This window comes from Nannobrachium achirus (assembly GCF_963921795.1).
Source record: "Nannobrachium achirus genome assembly, chromosome: 4".
NCBI classification, from domain to species: Eukaryota; Metazoa; Chordata; class Actinopteri; order Myctophiformes; family Myctophidae; genus Nannobrachium; species Nannobrachium achirus.
The window spans coordinates 11442490-11464148 of record NC_137813.1 but is presented as its reverse complement, the minus strand read 5'-3'; the positions used below and the strand labels follow the sequence as shown (position 1 = coordinate 11464148).

General features: G+C 43.3%; 1 protein-coding gene across 1 annotated transcript; it reads right to left on the bottom strand.

Annotated features, from left to right (window-relative positions):
• Window positions 1–11341: 11341 nt before the first annotated feature.
• On the bottom strand, window positions 11342–16692 carry pvalb8 (parvalbumin 8; the record flags this gene model as incomplete). The annotated part of the gene is made up of 4 exons (XM_080723932.1): window positions 11342–11367; window positions 13392–13501; window positions 15410–15542; window positions 16632–16692. 4 exons carry the CDS (start codon window positions 16690–16692, stop codon window positions 11342–11344), a joined length of 330 nt encoding a protein of 109 aa, XP_080580058.1.
• Between the last annotated feature and the right edge of the window lie 4967 nt (window positions 16693–21659).

Below are 21659 nucleotides of genomic sequence, written 5' to 3'. Positions count from 1 at the left end.
CCGACAGAGCAGTGTTGATTTCGTCGACTAAAACTATGGCGAAAAATGTTTGTCGACTAAGTTTTTTTCACTGACGAACACTTAATAAAAACAGAATAAAAACTAAATCTAAGACTAAATATATTGATAATTTCGTCAACAAAATAAAAACTAGACTAAAACGTTAGGGAGGGCCTAGTGCAGAAGACAGTCATTTTATGCTTGGTTGCTCTCAGGTGTTGCCCCACCCTTTAATGCAAACCCCATGCTCTCAGGTGTTGCCCCACCCTTTAATGCAAACCCCATGCTCTCAGGTGTTGCCCCACCCTTTAATGCAAACCCCATGCTCTCAGGTGTTGCGCGCTGAAAATAGCTGATCTACAAGCTCACAACGCGTGCCAAAATACATCTTATGATATTTAGTCGATTAAAATTAGACTGCAACTAAAACTGTGTCTAAATTATGACTAAAACTAAAAGACATTTTATTCAAAAGACTATGACTAAAACTAAATAGAAATGTGCTGTCAAGCACCGTTGGGCCGGCCATTGCCCGAACTGATAGTTAATCCGGTTGTGCGTCACACACTGAGAATATGGACTCAGTTCAGGAGAACCTATAACTATGGAAATTTCTCCTTGCTAACCCCCGTAGCCTCCAACCACTTTTTCGTTCCGTCATTAAATGATATAACCTTTCGTAATTGGCGCGGAAAAGGCATCAGAAATTTCAAGAACCTGTTTATAGATAGGGGTTTTGCCTCTTTCGAACAATTGACAAGGAAATACGGCCTGCCTAGATCGGACCTTTTTAGGTTCTTCCAAGTTAGACATTATGTGGAATCTGTAATACCCGACTTCCCTGAAGAACCCAATACCAATCCCATAGATACCTTTTTATCTTTCGATCCGACGACAAAAGGCGCTATATCAATCCTATATGACACCATCTCCAATCTGAAATCCGCGCCATTGGACAAGATAAGAGCTGACTGGGAACGGGATCTTGGGCTCGCTTTATCGGAAGAAAAGTGGGATTCAATTTTTTCCTCTATACATAAATCCTCCCTCTGTGCCCGCCACTGTCTAATACAGTTCAAAATAGTTCATAGGGCCCACATCTCTAAAGCCAAACTTGCAAGCATATACCCTGACGTGAGCTCTAGATGTGACAAATGTAACGGTGAAGCCACGCTTATACACCAATATTGGTCGTGCCCACGGCTACAGTTGTTCTGGAGTGGCGTATTCGATACACTGTCCAACATTTTAGACCGTGATCTAGACCCGGACCCCCTATTGGCTCTGTTCGGTACAGTCGGAACTGAGGGTCTTCCCCTAACACGGACAGAGTCGTATGGTTGACTTCACGTTATTGATTGCTAGACGTGCCATTCTGCTTAAATGGAAAGATGCTGTCCCGCCTGGGCTTAATCAGTGGCTTTGCACTGTGATGTCCTGTCTGGAGCTGGAGATGCTGAGGTTCTCAATTGCTGGCTCTGAAAAGAAATTCTATAAGACTTGGAGCCCTTTTATGATGTTCTACCGTAATACCCAAATGGCGTAGTGTGGCGCTTACCTGCTCTGACCAACCCAACACGTAGCAAGTTCTGAATATCTATTCCGCTTTCTTCTGACTTTCTTTCTTTTCTCTGTACTAATTTTTATCTTATTTCTTGTTTTATTGAATCTGGTGTGCAACCGTCCTGGGGATTGAGGGTGGGGGGAGGGGGGATAGGGGTCGGGTTTTGGTCTCTCTCATAATGATGTACTCAGATATCTACATGTGATGATGTTTTTTTTTATTGAGATTGTCTACCTGCCTCTGGGCTATTCTATGTGAAAATATAATAAAAAGATTTGAAAAGAAATGTGCTGTCAAAAACAACACTGCGACAGAGACGATATTGTTGAACTCTCTCTCTCTCTCTCTCTCTCTCTCTCTCTCTCTCTCTCTCTCTGTCTCTCTCTCTCTCTCTCTCTCTCTCTCTCTCTCTCTCTCTCTCTCTGTCTCTCTCTCTCTCTCTCTCTCTCTCTCTCTCTGCCCTTGAGGTGCAGGTGTAGTGTGTGTGTGTGTGTGTGTGTGTGTGTGTGTGTGTGTGTGTGTGTGTGTGTGTGTGTGTGTGTGTGTGTGTGTGTGTGTGTGTGTGTGTGTGTGTGTGTGTGTGTGTGTGTGCGCTTGCATGTGTGTGTGTGTGTGTGTGTGTGTGTGTGTGTGTGTGTGTGTGTGTGTGTGTGTGTGTGTGTGTGCGTGTGCGTGTGTGCGCGTGCGTGCGTGCGTTTCTGTGTGTGTGTGTGTGTGTGTGTGTGTGTGTGTGTGTGCATGTGCGCGTGTGCGTGCGTGCGTGCGTGCGTACATGCGTTTCTGTGTGTGTGTGTGTGTGTGTGTGTGTGTGTGTGTGTGTGTGTGTGTGTGTGTGTGTGTGTGTGCACGCGGGGCCCTCAAGGCTCACGTTTCCTTCCTGTTTACCGCTCCGCTCGCAGCATCTCGACCTGCAAGGGTCACGTCGACACGGAGCTGTGTGTGTGTGTGTGTGTGTGTGTGTGTGTGTGTGTGTGTGTGTGTGTGTGTGTGTGTGTGTGTGTGTGTGTGTGTGTGTGTGTGTGTGTGTGTTGGATTCAGTTACACACTGGCTTCCCCCGAACTCTGTACCCTCCCCCCCCCCACCACCTCTACCCAGCGCTGGAAAGTAACTAAAGTACATAAAGTACTGTCCTTAATTACCATTTTGAGGTACATTTACTTTAATTGAGTGTTAATAAATGTTTCTATATACTTTAACTTGTGAGTTACCTAAAGGACAACTTCGTTTTTTTACAACAAGGGTTCATATTTTAGATTGTAATTAGAGAAAAGAAAAAGTGAGTGTTAAAATGTTTTCATTTGCTTCGTTCTATTGTTTTATCGTGTTTACTGTGCTAAAATGTGAGGCATGCGTACGCATGGGGTCATGCGTACAAGTGGCTAAATATGTATTTTTAGACCCAATAAGCCAGCAGTTTCTTTATTGCTATTTAAAGTAACACTTCTAGCCCCCATAAGTCACATCCAACCATGAAAGGTTGCGTTGTATCTTGGGAATGGGCTTATTCTGTGTAAAATGACATATTTAGCCACTGAACCACTGAAATAAGAATCTCTAAAACAATAGAAAGAAGTAAATGAAATAATTTTAACAGTCATCTTTTATATTCTTTAATTGCAATCTAAAATATGAACCCTTGTTGTAAAAAACTAAAGTTGTCCTTTAATCTGTGTTTAGATTTTAAACTTTTACTCAAGTCAAATATTGAATGAGGGACATTTTACTTTTTGATATTCTTTTACCTTTATTGATAGAACACAATAGAGAGGGACAGGAAAACCAGGAGAGAGACACGAGAGAGAGTGAGGCGCAGCAAAGGCCACCGGGCTCGGGAATCGAACCCGCGGCTCGACTCTCTGCATTAGAGCTTATATCGTGGCATGCGCCTTAAGCACCAGCGGGGCCCCGGACATTTACTCTTAACGTTGTGGTGTAGTTGCTACTAGGGGTGGCATGTAGCTGTTTTCATTTCGATGTACTTCGATTTTTTAAGTTAAAAAATATATTTCGATACAGTTACTATATCGTTACACCCCTAGTTGCTACATCTGAGCACTTTTTCTACCATCTTCTACACGTGCATACATAGACATCAAAGGGGGCTTGAGCCCCTGCCCTTCTATCCATCTGTAAAAAGTGCCCTCTCTCCAGACCATGAATGCAGTTTTTACTGTGGTGAAAGAAATCCAAATGCCTCCGTTTCCATGCCATACCTGAAGCTGCCGTTCAAGAGAATTGCCTTGTTCAAACTCTCCTGAACTTGAATGCAGCATCTTATGTTGAAAAAATTGCCCTCTCTGTGTAGAGATCCATGTCGTTACGCCACATCTCCAGAATTGACTTGATTATGCTTAGTTCAGTGTGGTATGCAAGCACCGAAAATAGCCAACCTCCAAGCTCGGCTATTTTCGATATTTCCGCCAAAAGGCTCTTTTGGATATTTCAGCCCCTGCCTCTATAACATTCTCTGCAGGTGCCTGTCTACCACTGTCACCTGCACCCTACTAACTGCCCCCCCCCCCCCTCTCTCTCTCTCCCTCTCTCTCTCTCTCTCTCTCTCTCTCTCTCGGCCGGGGCGGTAGATGGCGAAAGATGACCTCACGAGCCCTCTGTCTCTTGGACTGTGTGTGTGTGTGTGTGTGCACTCCCTCTCTCACATGCACACACACACACACACACACACACACACATACACACACAGTTAAACTACGGCCGTTAGTTTCGCTCTAATGGGTTATTGACCTTCCAATATACGTTCAATATTTCTGCTGTAATCATATTGCTACGGTCTAATTAGCGGCAGTACGTCTGCTCAGCTTCTGAAGGCCTATTACTGAACGTCCATCGTTATAAGGATGGACTGGGCCAGGTGGCTGTTCTGCTGCTATAATGCTATAATACTATAATGATAAACTTTACTTATCTAGCACTATTCAAGAGCAGGTTTCAAAGGGCTTCACAGACAAAAACAAAACACAAATGTGTGTAAAAACAATGTACACTACAGCATATTATAGCCTATAATAAGTTCAGTCAAAACATAATAAGAGACAATGAAACAAAAATAAGAATGAAATCAAAGTATTGTTATTTGTCAAAGCATAGATTCCATATGCTTTGACAAATACAGGGTGTTTGCTTAAAAAAAACTACATTTTTTTTTTACTTCTTCTATGCCATAGAAGTTAAAAAAAACTGTAGTTGAAAGCCATTTTATTTCAAAAAGAAAAATTTGTTATAAAAAAACAGTTTTAAAATTTTTAGTAGATGTTTATTAAACAAGTTTGTGTCCGGGTAGCTCAGTTGGTAGAGCTCTCGCCTTTGAACCACAAGGTCACGGGTTCGATCCTGGCCGGGCACCACCTACTCAGCGTATCAGTATAGCACGGCGTGGGTGCGGCAAGTCATGTGGCAAGTACTGATGGTAGGTGTGGTGCTCCACTTCAGCAATTCATTTCCCAGAGCTCTAGTGCATTATAATGGGTACAGCCTCCATCTGATACCGACAATACGTACTTTTTGGAGCCCTTACTGCAAACGCCCTGAATGTTATGAAACTACTTACTACAGCATCTTACGCTGAATGGTATTATTGGGAAATTCACAGCGTGAGGCAACAGAGAGTCTCCCTGATGAAGTAACGCTTGATTCATACGTAGTTGCAAAACAAAAATATCCAATCCACAAGCTCACAAAGTGTCGCATCGCGACACACTGTGCAGCTTGTAGATCGGCTACTTTTTGCAGCGCAACACTCACTGCACAACCAAAGCACACGTCGGCCTTAAGGTTTAGCTGGGGATAACAGAAAAGGAACACCATAATTAAGGCGACACACCCCTGGAATCCAGGTAGGAATTACACGTTCATCCTTTATCGGCAGCCGCCATCTCTGCCATAATTCCAGGGTATGCGCAGTGCCAGGTAGGTAGCAGGTGTCTGCAGCTGTAATGGCCGGGTTTGCCCCTGTAATACACAGAGGTGTGAACGGCTGCCACGGTGCCATCTCTCCAGGTCTAGGACAACGGGTGGCACTCTGTGTTTTGGGCCCTCCGGTGTGTATGGGGGGGTGCCAGCCAGGGGAGCCGGTGCTTAGCTCTGATCCCCTGGAAGCCTGTAAATGCAGAGATTGAGGAGGATCTCTGCGTGTTATTTGAAGTGTCTCGGAGGAGGAGGAGGAGGTGGCACATCATGTTCAGGCCTGTCTGCAACTCTGCATGTGTAGTGAGTGACTATCGTTGAATCAATTAAAAGTGCTGCCGTAGAGGATGAGCGTATATGGGCTCTTAACTCTGACTCTCACATCAAATTCTGCTGACGTTTAACATTTTATACTGTTTATTGTCAGAACCGTCACGTCTTGTCCGTCTGGACGGGGTAACCCCTGACACTGTGGTTCCCCTGACACATCATTGTGACATTGCAGGTGACAACACAGGTGACATCACAGTGATGTCAGATACTCAGAGCAGGGATCTCCATATATGGGCATAAACAGGTGACATCACAGTGGTGTGACTGGTTTAGACAGGGATCTCCATGTATAAAAGGGATTGTATGTATGATTGCGACCGTCAGGTCGTTGCAACCGTCAGGTCGCAGTTTAGTATCAAAACCTCCACCGGCCGTCCGTCCGTCGGTCGGTCACACGTCACACGTCACACCTTTGCCCTGCTCATATCTCCGCATCAGTATGACATCACACTCCTGACATCAGTATGACATCACACCGTACACAAATGACCCTTATATCAGACCGGCATTATCTACCGACAGATTAGTAACAAGATGTCAAAATCGTCTAGGAAGGATGGTGTGAGTCATGCTGGCACCCTTCGCGGCAGGAGGAAGCTGGTGCAATCGACCCCTTGGCTTGTCGGGACCCCTGCCTACTAACGGGGTGGCAGGCTATCACCTCAGACTAGAACCCGTACGGGGTGGCCGACACCAGCCCATTGACAAGAGAGAGGCCTTGATGTCCCTTTACTCTTTGATGGGGTGGCCAGTTGACTAATAGTTTCCGTTCGGGCCTTCTCGATATTGTACAGATTTCCACGGGAAATCTGGGGGTGGCTGTTACAAAGACCCTCACTCACCTTCACGTCATGTGGCTAGTCGTTAGGTAGCCATAGTTACACGTTGAAGGTTGAATCTCCAGATATGGAGATAACCAACACATCCCTCCATATATGGAGATAACCGACGAATCTCACTAAGTCTGACCTCACAAGCCCCATATTTGGACACGAACAACATATAACTCCATATATAGAGACATAGCTGCTGACATCAGTATGACATCACACTGCTGACATCAGTATGACATCACACCGTACACAAATGACCCTTATATAAGACCGGCATTATCTACCGACAGATTGTGGAGATAAGCGACCAACGGTCGCTTATCTCCCGATTAGGGAGTCTTACTGGTGTCAGATGTGATAGATCTCATAGGATTTTGGGGTCTCACAGCATATCTCCATATACAGTACATTGATCTCCATATATGGGTACCAGGAGACTCCATATATGGGTAACTGGTGCGAAATTGTTGCACTGGAAGAAACAGAACTCACCCTCTTTGACAGCAAAGTGAGTGAGTACTTAGGGGCAGCACTTACTTAAAAACACCAAGGTGCTAATTACCGGAAATGATAGCACCCCAGGGGCAGCAGTGGTCAGGAGGCAGAGTGGCCACTTGTTCGATCCCAGGCTCCCCCAGAGTTAATGTCCAAGTGTCCTTGAGCAGGTTGGTGCCTTGCATGGTTTCCTCCGCCATAGGTGTATTAATGTCTGTGTGGATTGATGAATGTAATGCACTTTGTAAAGCACCTTGGATATATATTCCCATAGCACTTACCATATAGCACTTGCCTACCCTCAATGACCATACATATCATTTAGATAGCATTGTTATTTTATTTTTTATGAAGTTTTTACTGAAGGTTCTTGTTTTCTTAGATTAGCCTATTTCCATTTGATGTACTGATGTTGATGTAATGATGTATTACCCTGATTATTGTAAATTGCTCTGGATTAAGAGCTTCTGCTAAATGCTTAAATTCTAAATTGATATAAATGCATCATTTATCAAGAAAAACGTGTGCAGCCTTAAACAAGATAGAAACAAAATAAAATACAAAAATAACAGTGTCTATTTGGGCTCCTACAGTGTTTGCCACGGTTGACTATGCTGTCTGAAAGTATGCTGTGAAATGTATTTTATTTACACTTTTTGTAACGCATACATGCTGGGTATGGATACAGTACAGTACAGGGCTACTCAACTTAAGATAGCTCAGTGGCCAGCTAAATAAATTAGACAATGATTTTGTGACACACAGAAATCAGGCACAAACCTCTTGAACAAAAAGATTGTCATGGAATGAATTATGAAATAACTAATTTTCCTCTTTTGGAATAAACATTATAGCAAAAAGTATTTTAAAAAACAAGTCAGAAATGGTTTGTTAGGGGTGTTGGAGAGAAACACAAAAATAAAAGATATCAGAAAATATTAGTCCACACTGAAAGTAGAAAGAATATTATATGTATTGCCGCATGCAGGTTGGATAGCACTGCAGTACAGTATGAGGACTAGAATGGCAGTGATGTGTTGTGATCAGAGGAATAAAATCTGTTATGTTTGGCAGTGGTGTAAAGTAACTAAGTACAATTTTGCGGTATTTCTACTTTACTTGAGTATTTCCAATTTCCAATACTTTTACTTCTACTCCACTACATCTGGGATCCAAATATTGTACTTTTAACTCTGCTACATTTATTTGAAAACTTTAGTTACAAGTTCCTTTGCAGATATACATTATAATATTATAAAACATACATGAACATACATAGCCCTATGTTATACCGTCGCTATTTGAAAATAGCCGATCTACAAGCTCACAACCCGTACTTTTCCCACCACTGATGTTTGGTTGAAGAGGCCAGATGAGTCCTCCACTGTATCATGATGATGAGCAGCCAGCCTGCTGCGTGTGCGTTTTCACTGGGACACACACACGCACGCACGCACGCACACACACACGCACACACACGTGCGTGTGTGTGCGTGCGTGCGTGAGAGAGAGAGAGAGAGACACCAGTTCAGGTGACCTTGACAGACACCTGTGTGTCACCGCTGCAGATCAGATGTCACCAGAGCTCAGCGGTGTAAATGAGCCCGGATGTACCTTAACCCTTTGATGGATGTACCTTAACCCTTTGATGGATGTACCTTAACCCTTTGAGACCTCAATGAGATGTACCTTAACCCAGTGTTTCTCAACCACTGTGCATGGGGACCTCTGGTGTGCCCCTGAGAAGGGTCAAGTGTGCCCCTTGAAACTGCTTGAAAGCCAGTATTGTATTTAGCATTTTAAAAATGATTTAAACTAGTGAAAACAGCCGATCCACAAGCACACAACGCCTCGCGGTGCGAGGCGGCGTGTGCTTGTAGATCGGCTGTTTTCACTACTGTTGCGCGACAGCCTTGTATGATGAAGCAGGGATTTACTTTGAAACTTGGAGATACAAGGTTTCTTCCCGACAGTGACGATATTTACACCCCTGTATTATGTTGGTGTGCCCATGGATTCTTGGGACATGAAAAGTGTGCCCATGCAGAAAAAAGGTTGAGAAACACTGCCTAACCCTTTGATGGATGTACCTTAACGCTTAGACCTCAATGAGATGGAAACCAGTCGAAGGACTTGTGTTATCCTCGAACTGCTGTAACCATTTACGTTTTTATTGTTTTTCAAAGAAATCTAATCTAATCGAATCCTATTCTTTACTACGTGAGGACAATTCTACCAATGTCTTCTAAATCAGTAGTTCTCAAACTTGTACCCCCAAATTGATATACAGTAAATGCAGTGCTGTGTTCTACCTGGCTGTAACGCACGTATACGGTGTCTGCTGTCGGAAATAAAAATATGAATAGCGTTTGCCCTCGTGAACCTTTCAAAGTAGCGTATTTGATAGGCATTATGCACTGGCGTATGCCCTGGCCAAGAATAGCCGGATCATAGATAATAGATAAAAAAAAGTCTAGGACACAACACTGAGTATATGGCTGCGAGGAACCCCCCTATTTGAAATGCCAGGGACCTCGGGAGGGAAGTGTTAAAAAAGTCCAAATTATTAAAAAATGATCAAATGGCTCTTTCAAGATTTTTCAAAGATTTTCAAAAATAGCAGATGAACAAGCTTGTTGCGCGGCACGAAGTGACACGCTGTGAGCTTGTAGATCTGCTCATTTTGAACAGCCAACACTAGAATCTAAAATGATTTTAGTGTTGGCTCCCCACACACACACACACTGTCTAAATACGGTACGGCATTCTATATGTGTGTGTGTGTGTGTGTGTGTGTGTGTGTGTGTGTGTGTGTGTGTGTGTGTGTGTGTGTGTGTGTGTGCAGTACGTGCATGTGTTTAATACTGCATGTTTACAGTTGTAAACATGTTTGTGTTACTAACCTTATACTGTCGGTCTAGTTCTAACTTACCGGTATAAGGTTCACACGTTCTCACACACACACACACACACACACACACACACACACACACACACACACACACACACACACACACACACACACAGTCATGGGAAGACAAAACAATAAATCTAAGAAGAGCAAGAGTTTGTGTGTGTTTTGTGTGCATGTGTGTGCGTGCGTGCGTGCGTGCGTGCGTGCGTGCGTGCGTGGAATCATGCTTTGCAACATGCCCAACGGTACAACATTTTACATTTTAATGTTATTGGCCGGGTTTCCCAAAGCGATTTTAGCCCATCGTAGCTCACGCATGGTCGTAGAGACCAAGCCCCGACCGTCATGTTCCCGTGTTTACATGGGTTCGGGCAGAGCGACTTATTTAGCTTCCTACAACTTCACCAGAATTCAGATTTCACAAACAAAGTGCTTAATAAAGTCTCACTCCCGTCTAAATACGATACAGCATTCTATAATTACCCGTATCCTCCGTGTTCTTTAATAAGAAGCCTTTTTATCCGATCGCTTTCTGTTTTCCCATGTATTTCCTGGCGTTCCCCATGGGCAACCCCATTGAGATAAACAGACAGCGATCGGATAAAAAGGCTTCTTATTAAAGAACACAGAGGATACGGGTAATTATAGAATGCCGTACCGTATTTAGACAGGTGTGAGACTTTATTAAGCACTTTGTCTGTGAAATCTGAATGTTGGTGTAGTTGTAGGGGGCTAAATAAAAGTCGCTCTGCCCGAACCCATGTAAACCCGGGAACATGCCGATCGGGGCTTGGTCTCTACGACCATGCGTGAGCTACGATGGGCTAAAATCGCTTTGGGAAACCCGGCCATTATAGTTCACTCCTGCATCCTGAAATAAACGCCACCAGCGGACAGAAAGACACGGACAGAAACTCTTGGTTTTATTCATTTATTTATTTTCCCAGTACTTTTTGGTGAATGGTACATTTTTGCATCATAATGGTCAATGCGGAGGTATAACGATCTGTCTAACATGTACGAAACAACAAATGAAACGAAACAAAGCAAACCTAAAAACATGGAGGTTGAGGTGTTTTGTCGATCGACCGGAGAAGGAGCGCGCTTGTAAAATAAAAAATGAAAAAAAAATGAAAAAAAAAGGATTGGATATATCTACGTAGATTGGAGAGATGACCCACTAAACTAACTAAAGTCCGGTAGGGTGGGTGGAGGTGGGTGGGTGGGTGGGGGTCAGGGTGGGGGAGAAGGTGCTGGATGGAACGCCTGGTTCCAGGTGTTTAAGACAAGACCATGGCCTGGAACTCTGTGGAGGAGAGGAGAGAAGAGAGAGAAGACAGCATGAGGAGGACGCCTGGCTTCTGATCCTTCTACACCATACATGGGCTACTGGCGGCCCGGGGGCCACATGCGGCCCCCACCTTCACTTAATGAGGCCCACAGGTTAATACCGGAAAACTGATGTATTCTTGATTTCAGCTGTTACAATTCCAAACATGACCTGCTTTAATTCGGGTCTATATTAGTAGCTTAATGACTAGTAGCTGATTTACAAGCTCCTTTTTAAGTTCATAAAGTTAACATGAGAACATAACTAAATGTGTTTGAAATTAAATCAAATTTCAGGATTCCAATAAATAACAAAAAATAATTCAGGATTTCAATTCAAAAGAAGCAAAAATATTCGATCTACAAGCTGCGATGCGTTTTGCGCTTGTAGATCTGCTATTTTTGCTTCTTTTGTATGAGATACTAGAATGACAAAGTAGGACGTAACAATATGCAATGTGGCCCTCTGGAGTGAAGGTGGAAATGTAGTGGCCCTCGCCATCATCAAAGTTGCCCACCCCGGTTCTACACTGTGGGGCCTTTTCCACCAAAAGAACCTTGGTTCCAGAACCAGTGCCGTTCAACTTTCTTGGAACCTTGGTTCGTTCTTTGCGAACCGGCTTGCGTTTCCACCAGATTGAACCAGATTGAAACAGATTGAACCAGAGGAACCAAGGATTTTGTGGTTCCCATTACGAACCAACTATTAACGGTTCGAAACCAACTCGGTTCTCAGTGGAAAAGCTCACCTCTGGTTCATCCCATAGGCAGGAGAAAGAACCAGAACCGGTTCTTTGCCGGTCGAACGGCGCTCATCTCGTTAGGACCTGAGGCCCATTCCACAAATACCTTCTAAATCAGTGGTTCTCAAACATTCCAGTGCCAAGGACCCCCATCTGAAAATGTTTTGTGCCAGAGAGGGACCCCCAGAAGAGAGGATTTGTGTTTATACAAATTCTAAATCATTCAAAATGTTTGACATTTTTCAAATATTTGGAGAACCACTGTTCTAAACATCAATCTAAAGAACTTTCTGAAAAACATATGTTGTTATATCTATAGCTAAAATATAGAATGACACCGAAGCTTTCCAGAGCACGTCACCCATTTACAACCTTACATTTTACATGGACATTTTACCATAAGGGCCAATTAGGCCTACCGGTATACGAAGTGTAATGTTGAAAATGAGTGGGCTGTCTACACACCAACCACTATAACTGAAACCATAATATATAGTTTTATAAATGTCAAGTCAATTTGGACAGCAGAGTGCACACACCACTATAACCTAGAATGTGGTGAACCATAGAATTATGTTTTATAGTTATAGTTATGAAGATTAAAGATTGTTTGGCATACGGTACATGCCCAAAAGCTTGTAGATTTGCATTATTTAGACAAATTCGGGAAGATCTTGAAAATGCACTCACACACACGCACACAGCACACAAGTGCACGCATGCGTGCACACACCACACACACACACACACACACACACACACACACACACACACACACACACACACACCAAGTGCTTGAGACACACTGTGACACAGTAAAACACCTTCATTTTCAATTTAGCTCTGATTAGGGTCAGTTTATGTAGGAGCATGGACTGTGCAGGCTGATCTTGTAGTTTTGTGTTCCAGTTCAGGTTTAAAAACTACAAATATGGCAGGTTAGTAAGCAACACAGCTGCAGCTAATGAAATGAATAACGTGTGTATGTATGTGTAAGATTTGGGTGTGTCCAGAGCCATGGGCCTGTGTGTCAATGTATAAACACAGACAGCAGTCGACAGTGTTGTCAATGCACGTTGAGTCATTGACACACATACACACAGCCATTATTACTGTGATCATAGCTGCAGCCATATCATCACAGTGTAGGACAGCCTTATGCAGCCTGCCATGTTTTTACCCTGCTGTAGTTTTTGACCACAAACTACGAAGCTCCATGGCTCCTTTAACTGACTGCTGTGCGGAGTCTCAGACTGACCTTCTATTCCGATCTTGCCGTCGCTGTCGTCATCGGCGGCGAGCATGAAGGCCTTTGTCTCTTTGTCTGTCAGAACTCGAGCCCCGGGGACGAACCTCTGCAGGAAGAACCTGGAGGGTACAGAGAAACACCCACACTGTGAGCTAACTGACACACCACACTATAACCTGGAGGGTACAGAGAAACACCCACGCTGTGAGGTGACTGAGATCACACGGTACACTCTGAAGAACCTGGGTACAGGTAACACACCACACACCCTGAAGATCCTGGGACAGGATACACACCATTTATTTACTAAAAAGAAACAACGTTTCAACATATGAATGGATAAAGTAGTTAAGATGATTGTGATAATGCGTAATTACTTTTGCCGGGGACCTCCAGGAACTCCCCCCAAGGACCCCATTTTGAGAACCACTGTCATAGGACACACTGATCCACTAGAAAGGTATACACTCGGGTTGCCAACCAGGACTGTTTAAAGTTTGCTTGAACAAATACATTTTCATTTAAGATATTTGCCTATAATGTCATGCCCTAAATAGGAGATGCCGGTTGAAAGTAATTAAAAGGGTAATTCATTTTAGAATAAAGAATGTGCCTCTCTTACCAAAACTGTTAATTTTCAGGATTCAAATGTTAAAAAACGGCAGAAGTAGCAGATCGACAAGCTGCGCGCCGAGTCTTCAAGCTACTTTTGATGCTTTTGTGTAACACTGTAGTATGATGAATAATGTATGGTTGTGAAGGTATGGCACCTCCTTATTCAAAACTTGATAGAACCCTACAACCCCACCCGTTCACTCAGATCTGCTGACAGTCACGGGGAGGCTGACAGAACCCTTGCTAAAAACCCCAGGGATACCTCTGGGATAGCAACACTTCTGCATTTAATACGCTACTGTGCGTGCTTCTATAACAGCTATTGGCTATCTATTGGCCTGGATATTGAGCTTCACAACAGAACGTAAACCAAGAAAGTGAACGTGGTCTCACTCATCTCTGAGGTAACAGCGCTTACCCTCGTCTTATCAACCAATCAGGAAAATGTCGCTGTCGTGCAGAAACCTCTTATCTCCATAATCTAACTTTGTGTGTGTGTGTGTGTGTGTGTGTGTGTGTGTGTGTGTGTGTGTGTGTGTGTGTGTGTGTGTGTGTGTGTGTGTGTGTGTGTGTGTGTGTGTGTGTGTTTTATTATTTCATTTTGTAAATTAACGCCCCACATGATCATAACTACAGTGTCAAATACAAGCATCAAAAGTAGCAGATCCGATCTGCTCCATTTTTGCTGTTTTTGAATTGGAATCCTGAAAGGTAACACTGTAGACTCCTGACAGAGGAACTGTAGTGCTACAATAGTTTTCATCGATGTGAAAAAAATATATGAATATGAGGAACTACCCGTTTCCACTTTTTGTTTTTGTTCACCTTTTTGGTGATGGTAACTAACAATGAACTGGGTGTTTTCTGTTCCACATGTCTCAGTGAAGTGCATACAGACAGCCTTTATTTGATTATGTTAACTTCAGTTAAAGGTGCAGTAAATTATATTTGTTTTGTTTAAAGCACGTTTCCTCTTCTACCCCAGATTTGAACCCGGTTCCCTGCACAAGTGCTGATATTTTAACCATTGAGCTAATAGAGCTGGCCTGCTTGCTCGGGGGATGAATTGAAACCTGATCATCGGGTCAAAAGTCCTGTCAAATCCTGGTGAATCGTGAAGAAAAATAATGTATAATTATTATTAATAAGACATCATAGACTGAATGGTGTCTTACTGAAGGGGGTCCAGGGACCCCCAGTGGTATTCTGGAACAGAATACCACTCAGATGGAGGTCCACGGCCAAATACAATTACATGAAAAGGTTTGAGAACCAGTGTCCTACTGCACAGCTGAGAACATCCTGCAAGGAACTCATGCACAGACAGACTCATATACTGACTTATATACTGTAGTGCTGTGTAGTACTTTGCTGTGTATTTCGTGTGCGTTCGTTCTTTTCTCCTAACTCACTTGAGCTCCTCCTCCTCGATGAAACCGCTGGCATCGTTGTCGAGGATGTTGAAGGCGTTCTTCACCTCGCCGGGGCTTTTCTTGGTGAGACCACACGTCTCGAAGAACTTCTTACAGTTGAAAGAGTCCGGTGCTGGAGGGGATGGGAGGAGAGGAGAGGAGGGAGGAGAGGAGAGGAGAGGAGAGGAGAGGAGAGGAGAGGAGAGGAGAGGAGAGGGGAGGGGAGGGGAGGAGAGGCGAGGAGAGGAGAGGAGAGGAGAGGAGAGGAGAGGAGAGGAGAGGAGAGGAGAGGTCAGAAGATGAAAAACAGCATGTAGTGTGCTTTTTGTTTGACAGAGATGAATGCTACTGTAGCTGACCCCAAAATCACTCGCATCACCCTTGGTGGAAAGTTACTCAAGTACTGTAGACTACATCTACTTATTTGACAACGGTATGACCATTTTTGCAATGCTTTATCTTTATCATCATCATCATCATCTGCGATCACTTACACTTGCCTATATGATGGTCAATGGATTCATTGTTCTATACTTTTAGTTACAAGTTTACTTGTAACTAATTTCGATTATTACAAAACCTGCATTAAGCAGTTAAGCCCACGTCTTATCTACTCTAAAACGGCAGATCTACAAGCTCACAACACTTCGGTGATGTCATGCATTGTGAGCTTGTTGACTTCTGCTCTCAACAGTCTTGCGGAAAGACGTCTGAACAATTTTGAAAACTTCCGAAAAGAACGACTTACTTTTTGTACTAAAGTATGTTTTTTATGCCAACATGGTATCACTTTTACTCCTGTGAAACCTTGAACACAGGACATTTATACTTACAGAGTATTATTGCTACGCTGCTTTTAGTTACATTAAAAATCGCAGTAGGATTAGGCAGGCTACCTCTTGAGTCTTGTTCAAGTTTTCCCCAGATTAAATATACATGATGCGTACCGAAAAGCCCTTCCAACTATTTTGGCGTGGCATCAACTCAACAACACGCGCATGCATCTCCACTATCACTGACTGTACAATATTTTAATGTCAACTATATCCTATTAATTCTGCAATGAATAGCCCCAGGCTACTGTATATCCTAAGCAGACAGTAGGCTATAGGATAGCCTGGCTGGAGATGCAGGCGTGCCCAGCAGACTCCCGTTGGGTTTCTATACGGTAATGACAAAAAAGTAATGTATAAGCAATAATGCCGTCGCTGACAGACGATACCTTGGCAGTCCTTGATAGCACTGGCGATGGCATCCGCCGACAGAATGGATGAGAGGGACATTTTAATCCTGGTGGAAAGGGAGGGAAGGACCAGTGTGAATTATTAACACGCGCACGCACCGTCACGCACACACACACACACGCACACACACACACACACACACACACGCGCGCGCGCACACGCACACACACACACACACACACACACACACACACACACACACACACACACACACACAGGCAGGTGTATACAGTACAAAGTGTGCAGGTATATCATTATATCGTTGTCGGGTGGCGGAAACCTTGTATGTCCTAAAACATTTAAACTATAGTGAAAATAGCCGATCTACAAGCACACAACGCATTGTGTCGCGAGGCGTTGTGTGCTTGTAGATCTGCTATTTTCACTACTCTTGTGCGACACTTTTTGTATGATGAAGTAGGGCTTTAACTTATGAAAAACAAGTACAAATGTCAAACTTTGAGATACAACGTTTCTGCCTGACCGTGATGATATTTTCACTCCACGGAGTGGAATGAAAATATATACAGTGGTGGAAAGTAACAATAAGTGTATTTACTTAAGCCTACTGTAGTGCAATTTTGAGATATGTTTATACGCTACTTTAATTTCCAATACTTTGACTTCTACTCCACTACTTATCAGAGGCAAATCTTGTACTTTTTACTCCACTAAAATGCTATGAAAACTTTACTTACTAAAGATGTAGATTTTGATTATTATTACAAAACATACAGTTAACACTTCAGCCCTGTATAGGATATACATTTCGGATATTTGAAAATAGCCGATCTACAAGCTCACAATGCGTGGCAATGCCATGCATTGTGAGCTTGTAGATCTGCTATTTTCAAATGATTTGTTATACGTTTGAAAACTTGAAATGGGACACTCTGCATGACGGGTAACTTTTACTTTTGGTACTTTAAGTACATTTAGATGCCAATCATTTTGTACATTGTCAATTTTGAATTCTGGACATTTACTACATTGCAGTATTGATACTTTTACTTAATTAAAAAATGCATGGGCCTACTTTTTTTCACTTTCAGATATTCAAATATATTCCTGATTGCTAGTGGAGTAAGTGTAATCAGGAATAAGCTGATTGAAAATCTAACCGGTTTTTATATTGTTTTTTCACGTCTTTCTTTCTTTCTACATTCATCCTCCCTTTCCTGAAAACTACAAATGAAATGGGAGCTTGTATGAAACATTAATTTCACCCACTTCATTCTCTTTACACTTAAACCTGTAACGTTACAATGAAGCTGATTCTGATGTGAGGAGAATATTTCGTAGCCTATAGTGGTTCTCAAAGTGGATTTCAGGGACTCTCCATCCTTTGTGGGGGTCTAAATGGACCCTTACAAGTCTGTAGTGTACAAATGGAATCAAATGGACCCGTTTTGTACACTGTCAAAGTTAAGGGGAGACCTTCAAATTTCGAGTTTGAGAAACAGCACTGCTATAGACGAACATAAGTGCTGCGTAACTGTAGCTGCGAAAAAACTATAAATAGCCCTGATAATTCGTCAATAATTGTCACTTTAAAAGTAGTCTAGTTCACCTATAGGCTATATAGCCTAGGCTACGACAACGCATTTTCTCCCCCTCGCTGAAGGTCATTCTGACTTTATATTCATTCATTCCAGGCTGTTTTTACATCTTTTACGCAAAGTCAACTTGTCTTTGACGCGCGCAAGGCAAGCGCAGCGGCGCGTAATTTCTTTCACCTCTGGCACGGACTATTATATATCCCGCATTCCGCTCTATATCTGTATTTATAGGATAGCTTATCGTCAGTGTTGGGTGGAAACCTTGTATGTCCAAGACCTTTCGTGTTGTATTTATCGTTTTAAAAATGAACTACTAGTGAAGATAGCAGATCTGCACGCACGTGTGGATCGGCTGTTTTCACTACTTTTGTGCGTCGTTCTTGTATGATGAAGCAGGGCTTGGCTTTACTTGGTGAAAAAACGTACAAACTTTAAACTTGGAGATACGAGGTTTCTGCCCGACAGTGACGTTATATATAGGCCTATCTATCATTCTGTATTTAGGATATTTTAACTTAGCTACACGGTAAAATACTCCGTATCAATCTATCCATGCGTAACTCAGAGAGTGGAACCAGATGCACCCATACCCTCTCAGAGTTAAATTAACACTGACTGAGTGACTTTCGTGCGTGTAAGGTGTACATAAACATATCCACAAAGATGCAGACAGACATTGTCAAAGTATTTTGTTTGTTTCCCCCCAAAGAGAATTCAAACGTCACACACAAAAGTCAATACAGAAGTTTGTTTCAGTCAAAGTGCCATCATCATCATCATCATCATCCTAGTACAGTGGTTCTCCAAGTCGATTCCGTGGGTTCCTTCGAGTGTAGAAATTGACCCATACAATTGTGTAACTCTGACAGTGTACACATGGAACCAAATGAACCCTAACGGCTCCATTTGGTTCCATGTGTACACTGTCAGAGTTATATGGGGGAGACCTTGGCATCTGAAAGTTTGAGAACCACCGTCCTATAGTAAAAGTATCCAATGCACCTGCGACAGTTCTCCCGAGTTTCCGAGCCTCCTTCGAGGTGCATTTTATTCGGACGGAGACGCAGAGAGAAACTCACCGGTGGTTGAGGAGGTGCTGATGAGGTGATCCGGTGGTGGAGGTGAGGTGATCCGGTCGCTCGGTCGGTCTTTCGGGGTGATGATGGTGATTCCCTGCAGAGTAAAAGTCTAAGGCTGTGTGGTGGCCGCTGCCTGGCACGCCGGGGATTTATATAGGTCTGATTGCGGTGACAATGGGGGACTGCATTGAGTTACCTGTCTATGGATCAAATTCTAGAAAACTGCCCGCCCCTGATCGAGTTTCTTAGCTAACTAATTAACCTTTCCTATTTATAACGCCGCGGGGCATGCAGGGATGAGAGACTGAGACTGGACCGTGGACCTCTAGGGCATCTGGAACGCCCTTGTAAATAGCAAATTAAGTAATAAGTGCATTAGACCCCCACCTCTCTGTCTCTGCACCCACCCCTCCTCCCTGTGTCAAACTCAAACTCAAACCCAGCCCTCCCTCTATCTCTCTCTCTCTCTCTCTCTCTCTCCTTCTCTCCCCACCAGTGGCGTCAGTTCAGAAAAAGTTAAGGTATGGCAACATGACTGGTTTCTTGCACGCGCGCCCTCCCGCGCGTGCAAGACACCAGTCATGTTGCCATACCTTAGCAACAGGCACGATGAAAAGTACATTTTATTATTTCCCACTGTAGCTAAGGTATGGCAGCTGCCATAGCTTGCCATACCCAATTGACGCCTCTGCTCCCCACCCCTCTGGAATTATATAATGTATACAGTAAAAATGCTCTCTCTCTCTCTCTCTCTCTCTCTCTCTCTCTCTCTCTCTCTCTCTCTCTCTCTCTCTCTCTACCCCCCCCCCCCCCCCCACCCCCACCCCCATAAAGATATCTCCTTACAGGCTGCAATGCCAAAAGAGACACACAAATTGTGCCAATTGCAAAAAAAAGAAATCCCACCCCCCCTCCCTCCCCTCTCTCCCTCATATTTTCACATTTGAGGTGAGTGATGATACAACAATGACCAGCAGTGTACTTATTATGTTTTAGTGACTTTGTCTCTATTGTTTTAATAATAAAGTTTTGAAGTCAAACTATTAGTGGGACATCCGGACATCTGTGGCATAAGCACGATGGACTACCAGGGGCCCCTCAGGGGTCTTCAACATTTTCAGGCAAGGACCCCTTATAGCTGAGAGAGAGATGAAGCAGGGACCCCCACAACCGGTTCATAGATTCCATATAGTTTCATTGTTTGACAGCACAATCATCAGTGTATTTTGGATTCATGTCGATTTGTGTTTTCAGATATTTAACCACTTGAACCGTCAATACTTAATAAACTTGACCTTTCACTCTGTACTTAGTCTGCTCTTTTTCCCCTCTACACCAAACCTCTTTGCCAAAAATAGCCGATCTACAAGCTCACAACGCCTCGCAGCGCTGCTATACATGATGTTGTTACTGTCCCATTATCTCCATATTCTAACTTTTTTATTTATCCACCTCTTTTATGTGGGAATTTACTGGAGAATGTTTTGCACCACACTTCCGGTTAACAGCAGACATACAAGCTCACGTCGCGTCGCAGATGCAACCATTGTGAGCTTGTAGATCACACTCGGCTGTGTCGCCGGAAGCTCCGTGCAACTTCTGCGCAATGCACGACGGGATCTTGGAAAGTTGTGGATATATATATATATATATTTTCTTCATAAATGAACGCCCTGCAAGGTTTGGAGCTTGTAGATCTGCTATGATGCTTTTGAATTTGAAACCTGAAAAGTAATAGTTTTGGACATGAATAGGGCGGTTACGATTATGACATTTTACATGGCGATTAATTGTCACTCACAGGGACGTGCTGGGCCCCTGATTCAGCCCGGGAAAAAGAGTTGGAGAGGCCCTCAATGCGCTATAGAGAGAGATCTCTATAGCGCTGCTGCTACTCAAAGATTTGCCATTTCAGATCATGACAAGTGACAAGCCAGTGGGCCAATTACATGAGTTATATTTCGCCGTTGTCGGGTGGAAACCTTGTATGCCCAAAACGATTTTAAAAATTATTTAAACTAGTGAAAACAGCAGATCTACAAGCACACAATGCCTCGCGGTGCGAGGCGTTGTGTGCTTGTAGATCGGCTGTTTTCACTACTTTTGTGCAACATTTGAAACTTGGAAATACAAGGTTTCTAATGGTCGGCCTGGACCGGCCAGGAATGAACCGGTCGTTCGGGAGTTGTCCCACTTTTCCCAATACCCAGCACGTCCCTGGTCACTCATATACTGTAACTACGATTAACGATTTAATTCTGTTTGTGTCGTTGACAATTACATTTCTGTTTGGCTTGTAAAGGCGTTGAATTTGCACATGGCAGATATGACACCTATCCACAACTTTCCAACATTCCAAAATGCATTG